Raw genomic sequence first — 24,173 nt, 5'->3', positions numbered from 1 at the left:
TAGCCAAACAGGTGCTGGAGTGTGCAACTAGATGACTTTCACAGTAACTTCATTGCAGTGAAAACCTACTTGTGACACTAATAAATAAACTAAACTGTCTAATTAAGAAAAATTGACTAAGTTTTGTGTTTATGTATTCTCAGATTATTGCACCGAATTATCTGCATTTTCAATAGGTTTAAAAGTGGCTGCTGCAAGTCACTTGTGCATCATTTATGTCTATAATCTGTATTTACATCCTGTTTCAGCAACCTGCTGATTATCCTTAGGGAATGACTGCAAATACTTGGGCAATGTTACAAGCTGCTGCCTTCATTAACAAACCCTGGCTATGTAAATGAGAGAAACTTTATACTCACATCTAACATCTTTTTAAAATGTGCATTATTTATCTTTCTGCAGTTTTCTATTTCTTAATTATACACTGTTGTGGCCTGGTGTGTTCATTTTGTTCAATACCTTTAAAAACTTTTTTCTCTTAACTGCCTAATCTGTTTTATGCTCCAACCAATGCTGAACTTCGCTTCCTCGCCTGTGGCTTTTTCTGTAGGAGAACAAGTGTCTGCAGCAGAGGGTGGACACCCTCACCAGGGATGTGTTTGATCTGCAGGAAACTGTCAACTGGAAAGACAAAAAAATTGGGGTAGGAGGTCATATTGAGCAGTGGCTGCATGGGGTGTTATTTGTTGACTGGTTAGTGAACAATATGTCCCTTTCTACCATTCAGTGTGTTGGAGCATGATATACTGCGTAAAGAATTTAAGCATAGACAAATTGCTTCATTGCAAACAACTTGTTGAATGTAATTTACCCATTTGCCTTCAATATTTAATGTGATGTAGAATTATTTTTGTAGTTTATTTGCTTAATCAAGTCAAAGCGTGTGACAGATTACAATAGTTGTTCACTGTGAAGGAGAGGTTAATCTTGAAAAGTCACAGTTGAAAATGAGATTTTGTTTTTCCAAACTTCAACCCATTGCTTTCTCTCTTCCTACTGTCTCATCAGCTATATTCATGCCTTTGTTGCAATTTACATTTTCTTTTCTCTGCCATGTTCTTTATGCTGCTTGCTGCCCTATGCTCAGGCTCTAGAGAGGCAGAAAGACTACTTTGACTGCATTAGAAATGAGCGTGATGAACTGAGAGATGAGTTGGCTGATCTCAGGGAAAACACAAAGGTAGGACATGTTAGGCTAAAGAGTGTTGAAGATTTTTTGGGGCGGGGGATTTTGATTAAAATCAGCAGCAATAAAAGGTGTGGTGACTGAAAATTGAATATTTGTACATTTAAAAGTGGGCTAACTATTACTTTTAAACTTCAGTGTTATAAACCCATCTCTTCCATTTCTCAGCAGCAGAAGGCTAGACATGTTTCGTTATTTTGTTATATAAACTAATGAATACTGTGGGAGAATTCCTTTTTTAAATACATTTTTCCTTTGTGCTTTGAATTTAGACCACAAGTTTACCCTTGTCCCACCAAGTGTACCAGTGCTGAGTTTTTTAAATGCTGAGATGCAAAAGAAGAATAAAACCACCTCTGTGAAACAATGAAGTAGAAAATTAGCATTTTAATTTAAAATGGGATGCTGTTAATCTTTCGCTTGTCTCCCTCATTAATTTTGTTTTCCTGACTCTTCATAGCATTTTCATTCAATGCATGCTTCTCATTGTTGGACCATATAGTAACCCGGAGGCAGAACTAGCTCACCATGTTCATGTAGCATTCCATCCATTCAATTTTCTTCCCTCTTTGGTGAAGCAGGATCTCTCTGCTATATTGTTTTACCTTTGACAGCTATGCTATCTAGGTTTTCACGATTTAACTATTTAAGGGCAGCATGATAGCACAGTGGTTAGCATTCATAGCTCCAGGGACCTGGGTTTGATTCCTGGTTTGGGTCACTGCCTGTGTGGAGTTTGCACATCCTCCTCGTGTGACAGTTCGTTTCCTCTGGGTGCTCTGGTTTCCTCCTGTAGTCCAAAGATGTGCGGGTTAGGTTGTTTGGCCAAGCTAAAAACTGCCCCTTAGTGTCCTGAGGTGTGTTGGTTAGAGGGATTAGCGGGTAAATGTATAGGGGTATGGGGGTAGGGCCTGGGTGGGATTGTGGTCAGTGCAGACTCAATGGGCCAAATGGCCTCTTTTTGCACTGTAGAGTTTCTATGATTCTAAGTTCTCAAAGATAATGGATCAATCTGGAACTTAGTACTCTTTAGCTGAACTTGTGCGTGCTACGTGTAATCTGTATTTTATGAGAAGTGACACAAATTACCTCCAATGTTTATAAAACCCAGGTAGGATTCTCTTATTAAACAGAGCAGATGTAGTGATTATGACAGTGTTGTGACGGTTCCTAAAGAGGAGTAAAAATTTTCATGCCCCAGATCCAGATTACTATTATAGCGACTTAGATTTATAAAGCACCTTTAATGCAATGAAGCATTCCAAGGCCCTTCACAGGAGCATTATAAAATCAAGTATTACAGCATTCCACATAGACATTAGGTGAGAAGACCCAAAACTTGGTCTGAGAAAGTGTTTGAAGACTCTTGAAGGAAGTGAGGTAGAGGGGCAGATAGGTGTAATGAGAATATTCCAGAGCTTGGCGTCTAGGCAGCAGAAAGCACAGCTATGAATGGTGGAATAAAAATTAAAACTGAGGAACCACAAGGGGCTTGAGTTAGAGGCGGAAATATTTCAGAGGGTTGTATGGTTGAGGGAAGTTACAACAACAGGGAGGGCAGGCTTAAAAACAATAATGAGAATTTGAAAATAAAGGCACCTCTGACCAATGTTACCCTCCCATCAGAAATGGGCCTTGATTTCTATGTGGTACCGATTCAGTTTGTTTAATCTTGTGAAGTAACTAGTATTGCCTTAATTTCAGATTCCACACAAAATTTTCTGCTGGATTTATAGTGAATTTTAGAATTATAGAACAGATACAACACAAAAGGAGACCATTCAGCTGTCATGTATGTCCTAGCCAACTGAAGGATTAGGTCACCTCATGCTAGCCCCCTACCGCCTCCCCGTATCCCTGCGCACTCTTCCTTTTCAGATAGTCCAATTCACTTTTCAATGCCGTGATTTAAACAGGCTTCACTAAACACTTGGGCAGTGCATTCCAGATTCTAACCATTGGTTGCTTGAAAATGGTTTTCCTCCTGACGCCATTATACTCTCTCTCGGACATGGATGAATTCTGTTTTATCTCGCTCCCAATGCCAGTTCAATGGGTTAGTGGGTTGGTTAACTATTGATGCAAATTCTGCAGAACCTAGGTCCTTGGCAGCTCCTGAATGGAGTTGAGGTAGATCATTTGTTTAAAGTTAAAGATCATTTACATTTAAGATGGAGATGACCTGACGATGAATCAAATTGCAACATACGCACTATGCATTGCACAATTTTCAGCTATGAACTACTAATTTGTATTGCGAATATCCAAAGTAGTGTGTCAAGGAATTTTCAAATCAGAAAATCATCGTCTGGAACGATATGCTGATGACAACCTAGAGAAGAATGAACTCACCCAGCAGTTGCAACAGATCATGACAAAAATGCCAGCTAGAAGCAGAAAATGTTGAATGTATTGCAACGGTTCCAAAACTGAATCATAAGCTAACATGAGAACCAAAGAGCAATATTAACATCAGTTGCTAGAAACATGTCATTGACGGTTGTCTTGGCACCTATTGTAAATGCAAGGGATGTTGACTGTACAAGGAATGAAATTAATAAACTTAGACAAGATTGATGAGCTTCGCATCATCATTGAGCAGCGTAATGAATGAACTGACTCCATGTATCACTGCTGACCTTTTGAGGAAGTTGTACGTTGCAAGTAATTGAAATACCAGATGCTTCTCTCTCTCTCTCATGGTGCTTTTTGTTCGAGTATTTTCATGATAATGTGTATTTACATTCAAATCTGCTTAACATTTATTTTAGTAGGTTAGGAACAAGAAGTCTGAAATGTGAAATCTTGTTCTTCAGAAAGACAATGGCTGAAATTCTCTTAAAATTCTAAGTATCAAATTCACATTAAAAACTGGAGTAAATCCCACTGAGTTTTACAACAGGATTTTCAAAAAGAATCTCCCACCCTCTGTGTACTGCAGAGATTATCAGCATGAATCTCATTAAAAATCAGTGGGCAGTATTCCCACTGGAGATGCCAGCAGCATAGCACTGAGTGAGACACTGCACACCCCGATATCCAGCCCCAATTGCTGACCTCCCTCCCTCTGTCACTAAGTCAGAGTGTAGTGTGGCAGCGGGGACTCCCATCCCCACCGATGTCCCACAGAGGCCGTACCTCTTTGGCACTGTTTGATGCACAGGGGACAGTGCCAAGGTGCCCCTGGGCAGTGCTGGGAGCAAGGCTGGCACTGACAATGCCCCAGGGGCACTCCCATACCCGTGACCCTCGGGGGGGGGAGGGGTGGGGAGGTGTATTGGTCAGAGTGTAATGGGAGTTGCGCCATCAATTCCCTGCTTGTGGGGAGCTGTTGTAAATCCTGCTGGAGTGAAAAACGCCTGGCAGAGGGTGGGGGAACGCAAGCGGGCCTGTGCCAGTCCTGCTGATGACATCTAAAACTCCATTTAAATAATTTGTACAGCTCAGTGCCTATTTCTGGCATGGAGCTGATGACCCCAGAAATCTGGTGGGTGGAGATCGTGGTACCCAGTGGGAAACTGCTACACAGCCTCCTCTTGAGTTTAAAGTTTAAACCAGGAACATGACTAAGCCAATTTACCCCTCAAACTACAAGTGACTAGTTCTATTTTAATTTAATATAATGCACTAAAATATCTACTTTGCTGGTTAGATCTGTTTGTGGATCTGAGGCATGGGTAAATCGGTTTTTAGCTTTCTGACCTCATTAACAGAGAAATTCTATATTAAAACATCTCATTCCATCAGGATCAGGTAATTAGCTGAGGTACAATCTGGCTTCTTCAATATTTTAACTCTGCTATGACCCAGTGATTATATAAATCTCTGATGAGAATTGATTATTTTTTAATGTCACATGTTTTTGAACATATCTGATGAAATTATATCCATGAAGCAGAAGGAAATAATGTAACAGCATCTGCTAAGTTCACTTTTTTGGTGTCATTATCAGGCGTGCTCTTTTTCAAAATAATATTGTCATATTCTACTTATCATGTAAAATATACTCCACAGTTTATTCAAGGTAACAGACTGAAATGGTTGCCAGTTGTATTAACCATAGAAAATCAAAGGTATTTGCTTTCCAGCAGTTGACAGTTTAAATTATTTTATCTTTCAGAAATACGGTTTGGTTATAATTCCAGAAGGCACACCTAATGGTGATGTAAATCATGAACCAGTTGTTGGTGCGATTACAGTTGTGTCTCAAGAGGCTGCTCAAGTGCTTGAAGGTGCAGGAGATGGACCACTAGGTAGTGCTTGTTCAAATTACCTTGTCCTCATTTTAATGAACAATAGACCTTAACCCTTAAAAACTTCTGGTTGCTGACTATTTATAAAACATTTAATCAAGCTGGATATTGTTATTTCAATTTGTTCAAGCCAGAATGCCAATTATTGTCACACCAGCGCAATTGAACTTATTCAGGGAGTTTGAGTTGCTTTGCAAACATGCCAAAAGGAAAATACTGCAAATGCTGGAAACCTGAAATAATAACAGAAAAAGCTTGAACTACTTAGCAGGTCTGCCAGCATCTCTGGAGAGAGAAACAGAGTAAATGTTTCAGTTTAAGGAGGCTGTTCATTCTGTTTCTCTCTCCACAGATGCTGCCAGACCTGCTGAGTAGTTCAAGCTTTTTCTGTTATTATTTCAGGTTTCCAGCATTTGCAGTATTTTCCTTTTGGCACAGGAAATAAAAGTTATTAACTAAGTTGTTCAAATAACAAATCAAATAATAGAAATGTTTTAAACCTTGTCATTTGCAATCTTTTTACATGTATTTTGTCTTATAGATGTGCGGCTAAAGAAACTGGCTGATGAAAAGGAAGAATTACTTGCACAGGTAATTGCATGAGAAGAAAGCAGAAGGCAATCAGAAAAAAGCTTGTGGTATTCAAAAGGAAGACTTATTCTTGGTGACCTTTGTGATTAGCTAAAGGTGCAACGTAGCATAGATTTTCACTGCTTTTCAGAACTAGGAAATTATGATGTGGGAGGAAGTGCAATAGAACATAGAACACTACAGCACAAACAGGCCCTTCGGCCCACAAGTTGCGCCGATCACATCTATACCTACCAAGCCATAGAACTATCTGTAACTCCCAATGCCATTAGATCCCATATACTCATCCAGAAGTCTTTTAAAAAGACGCCAGCGAGTTCGCCTCTACCACCACCGATGGCAGCCGATTCCACTCTAGCGATGGTAGCTTAATCTGAGATTGGGACAGAGTAGAAAAAAGTTTATTCCGCTTTGCCACATCTGATCTGGTCCTGCTTGATGTGCATGCAACCTACCTGAAATGGGAAGAATTCCATTTCCTAGTGCCAACGAAAAGAACAAAGAGCAAAGATTCTTGCATTTGTAATATCTCACCTGTTTCTAGAGAACACCTTAAAATATTTTGGGCATGCAATCAATCACTCAAAGCTGTATTATTCGTATGTAGATAGATGCATCAAATATAATTTAAGTACATAATGAATAATACAATATACCTCCACCAATGGGAGTAGGGCAGTGGATTGGAGTTACAACAATACTCAAGAATCTCAACAGTGTCAAGCCAAAGCAGTATTCTGAGCAGATGTAGCATTCTTCATTTTTGTTGTGTAAAAATCCTGAAAGTCACTACCTAACAGCAGTGTAGGAGTACGTGCAGCAGTTCAAGCAAAAGATCCATCATTAACATTTGCTGGGCAAGAAGGAGTAGACATTAAAAGCTAGTCTTCCCATTGTGGCTGTTTATTTTGTTTAAAGTAGTTTTATTGGAAGTACAAAGTACATTTCCTTATGTACTTGTGGAATCCAGTCCTTGAGCTTGGATTCTTTTGTCTAATTAAACGTAACATAGGAATATTAGCTATTATTCCTTGGTTAACTTCATAGTTCATATTTCTGAATGGAGAATGTGTAAAGTTTGTGTATATATTTCAATCTGTTAAGTGTAACAGACTAGTCCAGTGGTGTTAATTATAAATATTGTGTCCTGATGTGGGCAGTGGGTATACTCCCTGTAAGTCATTGATTGAATCCTTGTCAGCATGTGAAATTTCACAAGTCCAGTTTGAAAAACCTGAGTGTGGAATTCTGCTACTCTTGGTATATAAAGTCGTATGATGTGTAGAATTTACAGTAGAAAAGATTATTTATTTTTCCCTGGATACAATCCCAGCATTTTGTCCTTTCTGTTTGAGAATCTTGATGAATGCAAATTGGGTGTCAGAGTTCTCTGCCTAACAACGACAAAGGTCAATAACTGGGACTCCTGAGAAGCATGCTTGTGAGGTTGTGAAAGGCACTCGATGAACCAATTGGCAGGTAAAGTGGAACTAGAGCCACACCATTGAATGAGGAAGTTGTGTGGGAAAGCTGAGGAAGGAACCATGCCACACCATCAAGGGAAAAGAGGTCAGCTCAGGCAGGGCTCGGCCCAGCCCTGTACACGAAATGCTTGATAGAATTTAACCAGTAAAGCCCTTACAGATTTAATGCTGAACGATAACTTATTACCTGTGCTATATATATTACAGGATTCCACTTAGTGTCCAGGATTAAAGCAAGCTAAGGCTATTTAAGGTTAGATTACTTGTCTAGCTGTCAGGATAACAGTTTTAAATATGTCCAAGTGAGTTGCAGTCTAATTCTTCATACTGTTGCTGTCAATAGACTTTGCAGTGCCTTACTGTTGAGTACTGACCTGGGTACAGTGGAAAACACCTGCTTCTCCTTAGTCACTTGCATTCACCTTGGGACCACAGCATGATGGATCCCTGAAGTGGCCTGACATCATTGAGAGTGATTAGGTTGGGTCAGGAGTACACCATCAAGAGGGAGGAGATCAGACAGGAAATAGGGAAAAGACTACACAACACCATCAAGAGGAAGGAGATTGGTCAAAAGGCCAGGCAAGGTGCAAGCCGACAAATCGGGAAGGTCCAGCCTAGGAGCCCACACTACCAAAGGTGAAGGTCAGCAAGGACCTTCTAGGTCAAGAGGTGAGGCTCTAATCTCACTGCTTGACGTTGGCTTAGCTCTTGCAGTCTTTAGCCAGATCTAAACTGAAGAAATCTCCAACAAAACAGAAATAGAACAGTCCTCAAACAAGTCCTGTCAGGTGATAAGCAAGAAAGGAGCGACTGGGGAATCCGGAGCATCCCGCTTTATTTATTTGTTCATGCAATGCGGGCATTGCTGTCTAGACCAACATTTAGAACCGTACAATCCCTGCAATGCAGAAGGAGGCCATTTGGCCCATTGAGTCTGCACTGACTGTTCATAAGACCATCTTAGCCAGGCATCACCTCTCCACCTTCGCCCTTTCCCTGTAACCCCACACTTTTACCATGGCCAATTCACTTAACCTGCACATCTTTTGATTGTGGGAGGAAACCAGAGCACTCAGAGGAAGCCCGTGCAGACACAGGGAGAGTGTATAAATTCTACTCTGTCACCCAAAGCTGGAATTGAACCCGGGTGCATGGCGCTGTGATACAGCAGTGCTAACCATCCCTAATTGCTTTTGTGAAGGTGGTGATGAGTCACCTTCTTGAACTGCTGATGCAAATGTGGTGTCGTTAACAACTCTTGAGTAAGGAAGCTCCAGGATTTTGTGATGCTGGGGACCTGAGGAGGCTAAGATGGATCATCCTACCTGGCTGAAGATTGTTGCAAGTGGTTTTGCATTGTCTTATGCTCGGCTGACCCATCATTGAGGATGGGGATATTTATGGAGTTCCCTCTTCCAGTAAGTTGTCCAACTGTCCAAGACCATTCACAGTTGGATGTCGAGCTTAGATCAGAGGTGATGGTTGTGGATTGCTGAGCTGTGTCTACTGTATTCTGCTTCTGCTGTTTGGCTTGTTATGCTGTGACTCCACTGAGTTGACACATCATTTTTAGGTATGCTTGGTGTTGCTCCTGATATGTTCTCCTAACTCTTCATCGAACAAGGCTTGATTCCCTGGCTTGATGGTAATGGTAGAATGGAGGGTATGCTGGGCCAGGAAGTTGCAGATTATGGTCAAATAAAGTTCTGCTGCTGATGGCTACAGCACCCTCACAGATGCCCAATTTTGAACTGCAAGATCTATTCAAAATCTATCCTGTTTAGCATTGTGTTTGTGCCACACAGCACAATGGAGAGAATCATCAAATATGAAGGTGGAACTTTGTCTCCATGAGGACTGTACCATGTTCAACCCAAACCAAGGCTGTAGTGGACAAATGCATGTGTGACTGGTAGTTTGGTGAGGTTGAGTTCAAGTAGGTTTTTCCCCTCCTATGGGATCCCTTACCACCTGCCACAGATCTCTCAGTGATGGACATTGAAGTCTCCATGCCCTTTCCACCCTCAATGCCTCTTCCAGTGGTGTTTAATATAGTGAAATTCTGATCTTCACCTGATTGGGGGAGGTTCCAGTAAGTGGTAATCAGCAGGAGGTCCCCTTGCCCATGTTTTATCTGGGATGAGACTCGATCAAATCTGGAGTCAACACTCACAGGGCAACCATCTCTCCATTGTTTCCTCCCATGCCAGCAGCTTTGGTGGGTTGGCTCTGCCAGTGGGAAAGGGCATACCCAAAGACAGTGTTGGTGGTGTGTGGGACATTGTCTGTAAGGTATGATTCTGTGACCGTGACAATGTCAGCCTGTTGCTTGACTGTACGACAGATCTCTAAATTCTGGCACAAGTTGCAGATGTGAGTACAAGGACTTTGACCTGGTCACTGGAACGACAATGACAAACCCAGAACTGGTGACCCTGCAATGCCTGGTGGTCCATCCAGTTCCATTCTTTGTGGACTTGGTAATGGTTTTCTATATCTGTCTGGCTTGCTAGGCCATTCCAGAGGGTATTTAAGATTCAAACCCATAACGCAGCTAGTGATTGTTGTGGTTCAGAATTGTGCAGTTGTTGGTTGGGTAGTCTGTCAGTTGAGATAACATATCAGATCGGCTGCTTTGGATTCTGACCATCCAGATTGATGGGCAATGAGCCCATGCCCACTAGAGCACACCTTGGTGATTAGCACTGTCTCTCTCTCTCTCTCTCTCTCACTCACACACACACACACACACACACACACACACCATCTCCCTCACCTGATTAAGATTATCTGGTGATGAGGTTTCTGGGAAATAGTGACTTATCAAAGTTAAAAATTATTTGTGATTTTTATTTTTGTTTCTTGAAATGCACCAGTTGCTGTTGGAGAAATAACTAAGCTGCTTGACAGCAAACAAATTACTGTTGTGTACCTAAATGGTTATAGCCAGTAGATTATGTTCATTCTGAAATGCTATTTAAGCTTTTTTCACAAGTGCAAATCTTTAAGACACCTCAAATCCTGGCAGCGGACTATTCAATTCCTACTCACGTCACTCATTCAAAATCTCCTTCTCTTATAAATAGATAAAATGAGAGGTCATACGACACCAGGTTATAGCCCAACAGGTTTATTTGAAATCACAAGCTTTTGGAGCGCTGCTCCTTCGTCAGGTGAAATGGAACAAGGTGTACGGGTACAGAATATGAAGGCTGTTAATATATTCTAAATATAAATCTTAAACTAAACAGACCAATTATTTGGCCTGGGGATAGAGGCAGAGAAAGAGGAAAGTGAAGTGTTGAAAAACTAAGATCAGTCTTGCACTGCAAAAATGCTCTCAGCTAATTGAAGGAGATTCTGTATTTGTGTGTGATCAATGTTGAATCTGAATTCCAGAGGAGCTTTTAGTATTTAAATGTTTTGCTCATATATAGTGTATCTATTTACTTCCCTCAGTAAAGAACATTTTACTGTTAGTGCCTTATTTGGATAACATTTTCCACCTTTGAAAAGTTGTTTGAGTTTATTATCCTTTGACCACTTGGTTTTGGTAGATCAGAAAACTGAAATTGCAGTTTGAAGAGGAACGACAGAAGAATTCCAAGATTGAGAACGTGCTCACTGATTCTGATCGACTAGAAAACGGCACAGATCTACAAATGCTCGAAATGCAGAGTAAGTTCAATACACGTTCTGTGTATATGTCATGGAATCTAAAAATATTATGCCTGCTAATCAAAGTAAAAAAATTAATAATCGGGCATCTCTCCAGCTTGCCCTCGTCTGAAGGTACTGACATTTGCTGGGGTGCAGTTCCACCTGCCTTTTTAGATTCTGGTCCCTTACCCAAGTAGTTGAGCCAGTGAATGTCTGTGAGCTGCATGTGTCATTTCCCAATTAACTGCATTTGCAGGGATGAATAAGATCATTAGCTGTTAATATGAGAAAATAACAAAAAATAGAAGCGGGAGAAAACCATACAGACTGTTCAACCCTGTTTCTTTACTACAACCACTCCCTGTTCCTTTTGTTCCATGACATCTTTGGAATTTACTCTCCCCTGACATTTCCTTTTGCTCCACCTGACCAGCTTCCTCTTTTTCAGTGATGTACAAACCATTACATTTCTACCTCTCAGTTGCAAAGAATCATATCAAACTTGAAACGTTAGACCTGTTTCTGCCCCCACAAATGTTATGATGTGGATGTGCTGGCGTTGGACTGGGGTAAACACAGTAAAAAGTCTGACAACACCAGGTTTTAGTTCGGTTTTAAATCGGTTGGACTAAAACCTGGTGTTGTCAGACTTTTTACTGTGTCCGCAAATGTTACGAGACCTGCTGAATTTTTCCAGTACTTCCTATTTTGATTTAAGTAAATAGCATGTTGCCGTATGTTAGGGATTAGAGTACAAGAATAAAGAGATCTTGCTACAATTGTATGGCGCTTTGGTGTAACCAAAAGTGGGATACTGCATGCAATTTTGGTCTTCTTATTTAAGAATATATTTGCATTGGACGTATTGTAGCGAAGGTTTACTAGGTTAGTTAAAAACGAGCATGCTGCTTCATTCTGAATGGTGTTGAGCTTCCTGAGTTTGTTAAAGCTGCACTCATCCAAATGAGTGGAGAGTATTCTATCGCACACCAGACTTGTGCCTTGTAGATGGTACACAGGTTTTGGGGAGTCAGGAAGTGGGTTACACTGCAGAGTTCCCAACTTCTGACCTGTAGCCATAGTATTTGTATGGTTGGACTAGTTCAGTGGTAACCCCCAGGTTGTGGATAGTGGGAGATTCAGCAAGAGTGATGCCATTGAATATCATGGGGAGATGGTCATTGTCTGGCACTTGTGTGGTGCAAATGTTACTTGCCATTTAGTCCATGCCTGAACATTGTCTAGATCTTGTTGCAGGTGCACACAGACTACATTAGTATCTGAGGAGTTCTCAAATGACACTGAATATTGTGCAATCATCTGTGAACATCCTCACTTCTGACTTTATAATGGAGGGTGGGCCATTGATGAAACACCTGAAGATAGTTAGGCCTAAGACATCATCCTGAGGGAAGCTTGCAGTGATGTCCCATGACTGAAATGATTGACCACCAACAATCACAACTACATTCCTTTGTGCTAGGCAATTCTCCAACTAGTGGAGAGCTTTCCTCCTGATTTCCATTGATTTCAATTTTGCTATGGCTCCTTGATGAATTTTCAGGTGAAAGGTGTTCTTCACATTTGTGTTAGGCTTCACTGGAACATGCAGCAGCCAAGGACAGCAATGTTAGCATAAGAGCAAGAAAATGATTTGAAATGACCAGTTGGTTGGGATCATACTTGTCATTTGCTTGCTTAATTGTGTGCTGTATCTCCATGCTCACCTTTGGTGCTCCTTGCACAAGTACACCCAAGTCTCAGTGGACATCAAAATATACAAGCTAAGTCACTTGTTTAAAAAATCTGCTTTTCCACTCCCACAAACAATTTGAATCACCTCCCCATTTCCCCACATCATACCCCATCTGCCATTTTATTTTTCACTCATTTAACCTCTCCATTATCACTTTCCAGCCTGTCATGTCCTCCTTGCATCTTGCATTCCCACTTAGCTTTGTATTGTCAGCAAACTTAAATACATTACCCTCAGGTTCTTTCTCTAGTTATTAATATAGATTGTAAATGTCAGAGGTCTCAGCGTTGATCCTTGTGGCACTCCACAAGCCACAGCTTGCCAACTTGAAAATATTTAATTACTTATTATGTCCTGTCCTCAAACCAGTGGTCTGTCCATGCTAATCTGTACCCCCAACTTTGAACATAGAACATTACAGCGCAGTACAGGCCCTTCGGCCCTCGATAATGCACCAACCTGTGAAACCAATATAAAGCCCATCTAACACTATTCCAATATCACCCATATGTTTATCCAATGACCATTTAAATGCCCTTAATGTTGGCGAGTCCACTACTGTTGTAGGCAAGGCATTCCACGCCCTCACTACTCTCTGAGTAAAGAACCTACCTCTGAATTTCTGTCCCATATCTATCACCCCTCAATTTAAAGCTATGTCCCCTCGTGCTAACTATCTCCATCCGAGGAAAAAGGCTGTCACTGTCCACCCTACCTAATCCTCTGATAATCTTTTATGCCTCTACTATAGAACATAATAGCACTCACTGTGTGTGTTAGCCTTTTATGTGGTGCCTTATTGAATGCTTTTTGCAAATTTAATATATTACATCTACTATTTCCCTTTTATCTACTAAGCTAGTTGCATTCTGAAAAATTCAAATGTTGTCAAATAGGGCTTTCATTTTGTAAAGCCGTGTTGACTTGTTCTAATCATACAATACTGTGTTTTTCTGAGTTGTTTTGTTTTCTATCTCAATTTTTTTTCCTTTCAGGAGATGTAAATAGACAGTTGAGTGAATATAAGTTTAAACTGTCTAAAGCAGAACAGGACATTGCCACTGTTGAGCAAAATGTAAGTACCTTTCATATTGTCACCATTTGTATGAAAGTATAACAGTTTTATTCCTGTAATTATGTGCAAAAGTTCTTTGCCCGTATTTCCACAGATATGCAAGTTCATCCCTGTTGTCAGCATTTTAATTTTTTGATGCAACATTTAACATTAAAATATTTACAATGACAACAAATGAACAATTGCTATACGAACATGTCCTGGGAATGATGCTGTTGCAAATTGTGGTTACATGGGAGATCTGCTGGTGAATTTAAATGAAGTAACTGATACAAGTGTCACCAGTTTGTGTTGATGTCTTATATAAAAAAATCAATTTAGTATCTGAAATTGAAGACATTCATGACTGAGATAAGACTGATATATTTTCCCCACTTTGAGGAAAAAGTGGTGACATAGTTCTTTAGCACTTGTTTTAGCACACCAGTTTTAAATGCTTTTATATGTGATTGTAAAAAAAAGTAAATTTCTTAATCATTCAGTGAGTGCTGTATGCTCTGTATGCAATGTATGTATGAAATTTTAAATATCTGCTTATTCAGTGTTAGACTTGTCCTGTATTAATTTTCACTACTGATTAAACATGAATTTTTGTTCCTTTTCACCACTCACCCCTGAGATTTCCATTTTAGGACCACATACATTCCGTCATTCTTGATTATCCATACTTGAACTTACTTACGCTTTTATTCCCTGATTTGATAGTATCTTTGCATTTTCTGATCCTGCTTCTTTGGAAAAGATTATTGCTTAATTAGTGGGTAAAGCATTAATGATATAACTAGGCTCCTAAGGTACAGATGATGATGGATTTAAATTTTATGTGTCTCCCCTAGTCTCCATGGGCCATAAAGGCAGTGCTGCTCTTTCTTCTACGAGAAAAGACATGCAGGCTTCCATCAAACCTGTCACGCAGCTGAATGTTGGGGGATGTCTGAGAGAATGACGGATTTGTTCATTCCTTTTGGCAAAAGACCTTGCTTTCATGCAAGCACTCTCTGTGGCCCAGCTGGGTTGCCTCAACTTGCTTTGCTATTTCATAAATGTAGATCAATTGTAAATTTAAATTCAAAGAGTTCAGTTGGTAAATAGCAAAGAGTAGAAATCTTGCCTCCCCCACCACTTCTCCATTAAGAGAATCAATATTCTGAGTGTTTTACCACCATTTGGCATATTTAGTTATACCAGTCTGTTGTGTTTAAGATCTCAACTTTTCAAAGAGCTTATTTTTCCATCATGCTCTAAGAACTCCTGCTTGCAGAGTTGGGTACGATCCTTTGTTGTGCAGTTGTGTTGAATATTTTTTACAGTCACAATGGAGGGAAATGAATCTGAAACTTCTGAGCTGCCAGCTAGGGTCAGTGATAGCAGACTTGCCTCTGAGTCAACAGGTTAGGGTCCCACTCCAGAAACTTGATTACACCTCCACCCAACATCCCACTGCTGTACTGAGAGGAGAAAGGGATGGGGACTTCTTTTGGATGAGACTTTAAACCAAGGTCCTGTCTTGTACAAAAGCAAAATACCAGAGGTACTAGCAATCTGAAATAAAAATAGAAAGTTAGAGGATAAACTCAGCAGGTCTGACAGCATTTGTGGAGAAAGAAACAGTCAACTTTTTGAGTCCGAATCGTTGACTTTCTCTCTCCACAGATGCTACCAGAGCTGCTGAGCTTTTCCACCATTTTTCTGTTTATATTCCCACCTTCTCTTTGCAGGTGAGTATAAGTGTTCACTGACAAGATGAGCTCACTTGCACAAAAACGTCTGATCTCATCCATAGCTAGGATTCTTTGCTGGCAGCAGGGCGGCCATTGACGAGATCAGAGAAAGCCCCCCCCCCCGGCCCCCCCAACTCCCCCGAGGAATTTGGAGGAACAGAGAGATCTTGGGGTTCATATTGACAGATCTCTGAAGGTTACTACTCAAGGGGATAGAGCCGTGAAGAAGGCTTATAGTGTGTTAGCGTTTATTAACGGGGGTTTGAGTTTAAGATCATGGGGTTATGCTGCAACTATACAGGACCTTAGTGAGACCACATTTGGAATATTTAGTGCATTCTGGTCACCTCACTATAAAAAGAATGTGGAAGCTTTGGAGAGAGTGCAGAGGAGATTTACCAGAATGCTGCCTGGATTGGAGGGTAGATCTTATGAGAAAGGTTGAGGGAGCTGGGGCTTCTCTCTTGAGTGGAGGCAGTTGAGAAGTGATATAATAGAGGTTTATGATGAGGGGGATAGAGTGGATGTGCAGACACTATTTCTTCGGGTGGATGTAGCTGTTATTGGGGGCACAACCATAAGGTTCATGGTGGGAGATAATAGGAGGGATGTCCAAGGTAGATTCTTTACTCAGAGTGGTTGGAGTGTGGCATGCACTACCTGCTGTGATAGTGGAGTTGGACACTTTAGGAACTTCCAAGCATTCATTGGATAGGCACATGGAACACATCAGAATGATAAGGAGTAGAATAGCTTGATCTTGGGTTTGGACATAGCTCGGCACAACATCAAGAGCTGAAGGGCTTGTACTGTGCTGTGTTGTTCTATGTTCTATGACTGTCCTTTTAAAAGTATCTAACTGGTTATGAAACGTTTTGGGTTATTCTGCAGTTGTGAAATCTAGTATATTAATTCACATGTTTTTCTTCATAGATGGCTATTTCAAATTTAAGGAGTCAAATGCAGTAATGACTCTGAATATACTATGCTTCTCCTAATTGTTTACTAGATCCTATTTGTTCACTGTGCTTTGCAATCTTTGGTTAAAATGGATATAATATCCAATTTTGATTTTCTTGTAGTGCCATAGAAATATTGTTTTTTTGGATTCATCAAAATAAGGAAATCTTTGTAGCATCTGTAACTGCAGTGACTTCCTAGAAACCCTACAGTGCAAAAGCAGGCCATTTGGCAACAATCCTACCCAAACCCTATCCCTGTAACTCCAATATTTACCTCATTAATCCCTGTAACTTGTGCATTCCAGTGCACTAAGGGGCAATTTAACATGGCCAATCAATCTAATCTGTACATCTTTGGACTGTGGGAGGAAACCAGAGTACCTGGAGGAAATCCATGCAGATACAGAGAGAATGCGCAAACTCCACTAGCTTGGCAGGAGGTGGGAACAAAAGCAAAAGTGAATTAGCTGGAGGGGAACTGGAGAGTAGGGCTAGTAAGACTCAAAAAGCAGGCAGGGTGTGGTTGCTAATCAAGAAGGTCTGGGGGACTGAAGTGCATTTGTTTCAATGTGAGAAGTATAACAGGTAGACAGATGAACTTAGAGCTTGGATTAGTACTTGGAACTATGATGTTGCTATTATAGAGACTTCCTTAAGGGAAGGACAGGATTGGCAGCTTAACATTCCAGGATACAGATGTTTAAGGTGGGATAGAGGGGGATGTAAAAGGGATGGGAGAGTTGCACTACAGGTTAAGGAGAATATCATAGCTGTACTGTGAGAGGACACCTTGGAGGGCTCATACAGCGAGGCAATATGGGTAGAGCTCAGGAATAGGAAGGGTGTAGTCACAATGTTGGGGGTTTATTATAAGCCACCCATATTATATGCCAGCGGGAGATGGAGGAAGTGATACGTAGGCAGATTTTGGCAAGGTATAAAAGTAACAGGGTTGTTGTGGCTTAACTTCTATATTGACTGGGACTCACTTAGTGCTTGGGGTGTGCATGGGGAAGTTTGTAAGGAGCATCCAGGAGGGCTTCTTGAAACAGTAAGTAGATAGTCCAACTAGGGAAAGGGCCATACTGGACTTGGTATTGGGGAATGAGTCCAGCCAGGTGGTTGACGTTTCAGTAGGGGAGCAGTTAGGGAACAGTGACCACAATTCAGTAAGCTTTAAGATACTGATGGATAAGAATAAGTGTAGTCCTCAAGTGAAGGTGCTAAATTGGGGGGAGGCTAATTGTAACAATATTAGGCAGGAACTGAAGAATGTAGATGGGGGCAGATGTTTGAGGGCAAATCAACATCTGGCATGTGGGAGGCATTCAAGTGTAAGTTGATAGGAATTCAGGACCAGCATATTCCTGTAAGGATGAGGGATAAGTATAGTGTTTTGGGAACCTTGGTTAATGAGAGATATTGTGAGCTGAGTCAAAGAGAAAAGGGAAGCATTTGTCAAGGCTAGGAGGCTGGGAACACACAAAGCAAGCGTGGAATATAAGGAAAGTAAAAAGAAACTTAAGCAAGGAGTAAGGAGGGCTAAAAGAGATTACAAAGTCATTGGCCAGCAGGATTGAGGACAATCCCAGGCCTTTTTATACATATAAAGGACACGAGGGGGAGAGATTGAGTAGATTGGGCCTTTACTCGTTGGAGTTTAGAAGGCTGAGGGTTGATCTATATAGAGACATATAAGATAATGAAGGGGCTAGATCGAGTAGAGGCAAAGAGATCCTTTCTACTTAGAAAGGAAACAAGAACTAGAGGACACAGCCTCAAAATAAGGGGGAGTCAGTTTAGAGCAGAGTTGAGGAGGAACTACTTCTCTGAGGGTAGTGAATCTCTGGAATACTCTGGCCATTGAAGTGGTAGAGGCTACTTCGTTGAATATGTTTAAGTCACAGTAGATATATTTCTGATCAATAAGGGAATTAAGGTTTACGGGGAGCAGGTGGGTAAGTGGAACTGAACCACTTTCACATCAGCCATGATCTTATTGAATGGCAGGGCAGGCTCGAGGGGCTAGATGGCCTACTCCTGCTCCTAATTCTTCTTATGTTCTTATGAGTCTGGGAAAGGGTATGTAGGTAATTTGAGTCATGTTGAGATCAAAAAGGAGGTGGTATTGGGGGTCTTGAGAAACAGTAAGGGAGACAAGTCCCCAGGGTCTGATGGAATATACCGCAGAATACTGAAAGAAGCAAGGGAGGTAATTGCTGGGGCATTGAGAGAAAACTTTGTAGCCTCGCAGGCTACAGGAAAGGTTCCAGAGGATTGGCGAATTGCCAGTGTTGTTCCTTTAAGGGTAGCAAGGATAATCCAGATAATTACAGGCCAGTGAGCCTTATGTCACTGGTAGGGAAATCATTGGAGAGGATCCTTCGCGAAAGGATTTGCTCCCACTTGGAAATAAGTGGACATATTAGAGAGAAGCAACGTGGTTTTGTGAAGGGGAGGTCATGTCTCACTAACTTAATCGAGTTTTTTGAGCAAGTGACGAACATGATTGATGAGGGTACACAGTGGATTTATCTACATGGACTTCGTTGAGGCCTTTGACAAAGTTCCTCATGGCAGATTAGTGCAGAAGGTGAAGTCGCATAGCATCGGAACTGGTAAGGTGGATACAGGTGGTTCGGTCAAAGAAAAGAGGGTAGCAGTGGAACGGTGCATTTCTGAAAGGAGGCTGTGACAAGTGGCATTCCTCAGGGATCAGTTCTGGGACTTTTTGCTGTTTGTAATATATGTATAAGTGATTTGGAGAAAAATGTAACTGGTTTGATTAGTAAATTTGTGGGCAACACAAAGGTTGGTTTTTGCAGATAGTGATGAGGTCCATCAGAGGATACAGCAGGATATAGATCAGTTGGAGACTTGGGCGGAGAGATGGCAGATGGCGTTTAATCCAACAAATGTGAGGTAATGCATTTTGGAAGATAGTAAGTGGCAGAACCCTAAGAGTATTGATCGGCAGATGGATCTGAATGTACAGGTACTGCACAAGTCAAAAGTGGCAACGCAGATGGAGAAGGTAGTCAAGGAGGCATACGGCATGCATGCTGCCTTCGGCTGGGGCATTGAGTTTAAAAATTGGCAAGTTATGTTGCAGCTTTATAGAACCTTACTTAGGCCGCACTACCAGAAGGATGTGGAGGCTTTGGAGAGGGTACAGAAAAGATTTACTAGGATGTTGCCTGGTATGAGGGCACAGTTTTAAGGTGCGAGAGGCAAGGTTTAAAGGAGATGTATGAGGCAAGTTTTTTTTGAGAGTGGGGGGCGCCTCGAACTCGCTGCCGAGGGAGGTACTGGAAGCAGATACGATAGTGACTTTTAAGGGCTGTCTGGACAAATACGTGAATATGATGGATATAGAGGATTATGGTCCCCAGAAGTGTAGCGGGTTGGGCAGCATGGTCGGTGCAGGCTTGGAGGGCTGTAATTTTCTTCGTTCTTTGTTAGGCCAAGTATTTCCCTCCATTGGTTAACAGTTTAGTTATTTGGAGGATTATTCAAAATATTGAATTATAAATGAGTTTAAAGATTTTGACCCTTGAATGTAATTTTGAGCTGTGTGATTATAACAAACACTAGTTCATCCAAATTTTAATAATTCTGTGGAAAAATATTCCTGCAGTTTTCCCTGGCAGCAATATTGTAGCTTCTGTTTACTGTATGAATTTTCAGGTTATCAGACTCGAAGGACAGGTGCTTCGTTATAAAACAGCAACAGAAAACTCAGAAAAAATAGAGGATGAACTAAAAGCAGAAAAGAGAAGACTGCAGCGAGAGGTATGCAGAATGCTTACTAAAAGTTGCATTTCATAGACATTCTGTATGGGAACTAAATTAATAGCTCTTTGATTGCACAGTGCTCGTGTTGGAGATCAATGGTCTTCTTCAAGTATTCTTTTCCATTCTTTGACTTCGCACATTTCACCTGCTTCATTCATGTTTGCAGTCTGCTGTTGTAATATTAGCTGCCAGATTTTTGCTTTTAATGTTGTGCAATATTATTTCAGTGTTTAAATACTTTTAAAATCTATGTACATTGTTTTAATATTACTTTTGCTCAACTCCAAGACCTCCTGTGAAACAACTAGTCAGTAGGGTTGGCTTTTCTTACTAGAATACCTATTTTTCATTTCCATTTTCAGTTCTGTATTACATTGTCAAAATCAATATTTTTAAAATTTCTCTACAGGCTGCTAAGAATGGTCAAGGCTCTCAGGAATACTTAATTAAACAAACCTTGCACAAACTTCTTAACTGCACAAACTTACTTTGTGTGTTTCTGTCACTCTTGGCTATGTCAATATTCATAATGTAACAGCCTATGTAGAGTTGGCCAGCTGTAATTACATCATCCCAGTAGTGGTGCTGTTGTGCCTTAAATTTGCATCTTCCAAAACCCCTTAACCTGAATTGTGCAGAAGCCCCTATGCTCCCACTAATTTTACTTTCCTGTTTTCAACCATGCTAGTCATCTTTCTGATTAACTGTAAGTAATATCAAAGTAATTTGTAAAATTCAAGGCAAATGTATGCCTTTTCAGATGTCACTGAATTATATCTTTGCACACAGTCGATTTATCCCTGCCCTTTGATCTCACTTAATGTGAATGCTGCAGTCCCTATGTGAACATCAAAGCTTTTGGTTGGCCTGAAAAGCATTGCTTTTCCAGGATATGAGACATGAAGCAATTTTCAACGTGGTTGCTAATGATTTAAGGCAATTGAAACTAAGCATATACCCAGTTAAAGCTGGTGACCTTTAAACTTTTAGCGATTTAATGTTTGCATTGTTTTTTATTTTTGCATTTAGACCAGAATATACAACAACCTAGTGTCATTTTCCTTAGCTGGACTGGTTGTGGACATTTAATATAAAGTTTTTAAACTGGAGTTATAACTTCTCGTTATTTTTGAGCGTTTGTGTTAGTTTAATGATAATTACCAAATGTTCTTAATCTTTCCTCAGTTACGATCAGCATTGGATAAGAATGAGGAAATGGAAATGACCAATAGCCACTTGATGAAACGATTAGAGAAGATGAAGGCGAACAGAAATGCACTATTCTCTCAGCAGTAGAGACGGAAGAGCCAATGTACTCTATCTATAACTAGCAGACCTTCAATGCATCACAATTTATAGACCTTTTCCATTGGTGCAACCACTTTAAAACACTGAAAGATGTCCTTTATTAAGGCTTCAGTTTTATACATGTTGGCATAAAGATTTTGTAATTTATGAGCGAATGATGGCATTGTCTAATGTCTACATGTTTGATAATTGTGAATTGTAATGCCTGTTTAGCTCAGTGGGTTAATAGCCTTTGAAATGGGTTGTGTACTTGTTATGAGTGGTTTTAGCAGGTAAATACAAATAGATTTAATTGTTCATGGCTTTAATACGCCAAATTGATTTACATAAACCTTTCTGCTGCTTAGAAGTTATAGTGGTTGCTTAAAGACCTTGAATGACAGCATGAACGGAACTGATACACAAGATAACCTCGTTAGTCCCTTTTGAAAATCTGACTGCTCTCGTTTGCCAATAGTTCTGTGCACCCCACAATGCAGGAATCCCCACTTCAAGTGCCTTTTACATGGTGCAAGGAGATTATCTTGATTTGGTTATTCTTTCAGCATAAGTTATGGACTAATCATTCAGTCTAAAATATTGTAATCAATATATTTTAAAAGCAAAGTGGGTAAATTTCTAAGACATGTATCTGCCAAAAGTGACATACATAATTTTTTCATCAAAAATACAATTTCAAATTGTCTTTTGTATTATATACAACTTATTTGATTAAGCAAAAGGATTGTAGGTAAGATTGATACGTTTTGCAAACGTCCCTGCAGTTTAGTTTTAAAATGCAGAATCTGGACATCTCTGCTGCTGCATTTTCCTCACTTCATGGAGTTAAAAATAACAAATGGAAAGAACTGTTTCCTTTGCTGTATAAAATACTGGACTGCATCTTCAGAGTATTACTTGTGTTGTTTGTGTATAAGGGTTTGATCTTTCTGAAAAAAAAACAGGCTTGTGAATGGGGTTTTGACAATAAATGAAACTGTGGGCACTTTATATGATGAGACCACAGAATTTTATTTTTGTGATTGCTACATCTGTCTTCAAGCCATAGAAGCAAATAGCTATTTAGCTTGCAGTATGCATGCAGTCATCTTAGAATAATACCTTCAACATTTGTGCAACCGACCATTTAAGTTTTAGAAGGAAGCAAATCGTAAATTATTTTGACTAATTGTAACAGATCAGTAACTAAATTGATTGCTGCTGACTTGGCACAGTTGGCCTGATACAACCTTATAGCTTTGCATACATGATGAGTGTTGTGGCTGATTGCCAGTCCTGTGGGAGCTCATGTTTCTCCAGTTGCTTTTCCTCAGTATGAGGCTGTATTTTGGAAGTGTAAAGTCAATGTAGAATAATAATCACGGGAGATTTCCAATACACTGTGATATTGATAAACGGGCAGGAAGAGATCGGGAAAGGGGGGCAGTTTGTAGGACTTGTTTATTACTCAGGTTATGAGACCCAATGAGAGGAATCACTACATCTAATAATGGGAAGGGAACCAGTCCAGATCAAAAATACAAGCTTGGGAGCATCTAGGCAACAATTGAACTAAAGCTTGAAATGATGAGAAAGACATAATACAAACCTACATAATAGATGGAGTCAGAAAGGGAGAATTACTCAGTTAAATCAGTGTTACACTGCATGTATGTGACTGCATAGATTATAATGATGCATGAAGCATAGTGAATACGATTAGGCAGCTCGAGATGCAGATTGTCATGTGGAAATATATGCCAGAAACTTCCAATCTCGCCTGTGGCCAGGATTCTCCAATGCTGTTCCAGCGAATTGAGTTTTGGCTGAACACTAAATTCTTCTTTCTCATTGACAATGGGGGTGGGGAGAAATAAGATCAATGAATACCATCCATTACATTATGTTAGAAAGGGTGGGACTGCGGTGTTAAATATTCCTGAGGGTAAGATGTTCAGAGAAGATAGGAAAGGAAAGAAAAGTGGAGGGATGGAGGTATTGGTTAAGGAGAGCATTACAGTGCTGGAGAAAGAGCATGTCCCTAAGAACAAAAAGGGTGCAATTATACTGTTTGGTGTAGTCTATAGATCATTAACTGGTGAAAAAGATATGGAAGAACAAATCTGCAGGAAAATTACAGAGAGCTGCAAACATTAATTATAATAAGAGGCTTTAATTACCCTGGGACCGGGATTGTAGTGGTATAAATAATGAAGAGGGGCAAATGTTCTTCGATTGTTCAGGAAAATTTTCTACAGTAGTAAGTCTAGTCCAACAAGCAAGGACGCACTGTTAGATCTGATTCTTGGAGATGAAATGAGCCAAGTAGATCAAATGTCAGTGGGGAACATTTGGAGAGAGTGATAAATGTACCAAAAGTTTTGGATGTTAGAAAAGGAC

At 40.3% G+C, this 24,173-nt stretch overlaps 1 protein-coding gene across 9 annotated transcripts in view; it reads left to right on the top strand.

The window, feature by feature from the left end:
• lrrfip2 (leucine rich repeat (in FLII) interacting protein 2) overlaps positions 1-22,784 on the top strand; it is a 184,630-nt gene extending 161,846 nt beyond the window's left edge. For 6 of the 9 annotated variants that reach the window (XM_080193708.1, XM_080193707.1, XM_080193706.1 and 3 more), the window contains 8 exons: positions 551-643; positions 1,088-1,180; positions 5,307-5,439; positions 5,981-6,030; positions 11,075-11,195; positions 13,929-14,008; positions 20,379-20,483; positions 21,672-22,784. In XM_080193708.1, the coding sequence (XP_080049834.1) occupies positions 551-643; positions 1,088-1,180; positions 5,307-5,439; positions 5,981-6,030; positions 11,075-11,195; positions 13,929-14,008; positions 20,379-20,483; positions 21,672-21,782 (786 nt within the window). In that variant the 3' untranslated portion in view covers positions 21,783-22,784. The remainder of the gene's footprint in view (positions 1-550; positions 644-1,087; positions 1,181-5,306; positions 5,440-5,980; positions 6,031-11,074; positions 11,196-13,928; positions 14,009-20,378; positions 20,484-21,671) is intronic. The other 3 variants (XM_080193711.1, XM_080193710.1, XM_080193705.1) reach the window with 1 other exon arrangement.
• The last annotated feature ends 1,389 nt before the right edge of the window (positions 22,785-24,173 follow it).

This window comes from Carcharhinus amblyrhynchos, chromosome 8 (assembly GCF_965287045.1).
Source record: "Carcharhinus amblyrhynchos chromosome 8, sCarAmb.v2.hapA, whole genome shotgun sequence".
NCBI classification, from domain to species: Eukaryota; Metazoa; Chordata; class Chondrichthyes; order Carcharhiniformes; family Carcharhinidae; genus Carcharhinus; species Carcharhinus amblyrhynchos.
The sequence above is the reverse complement of the archived record's forward strand: the minus strand, read 5'-3'. Positions and strand labels throughout refer to the sequence as shown.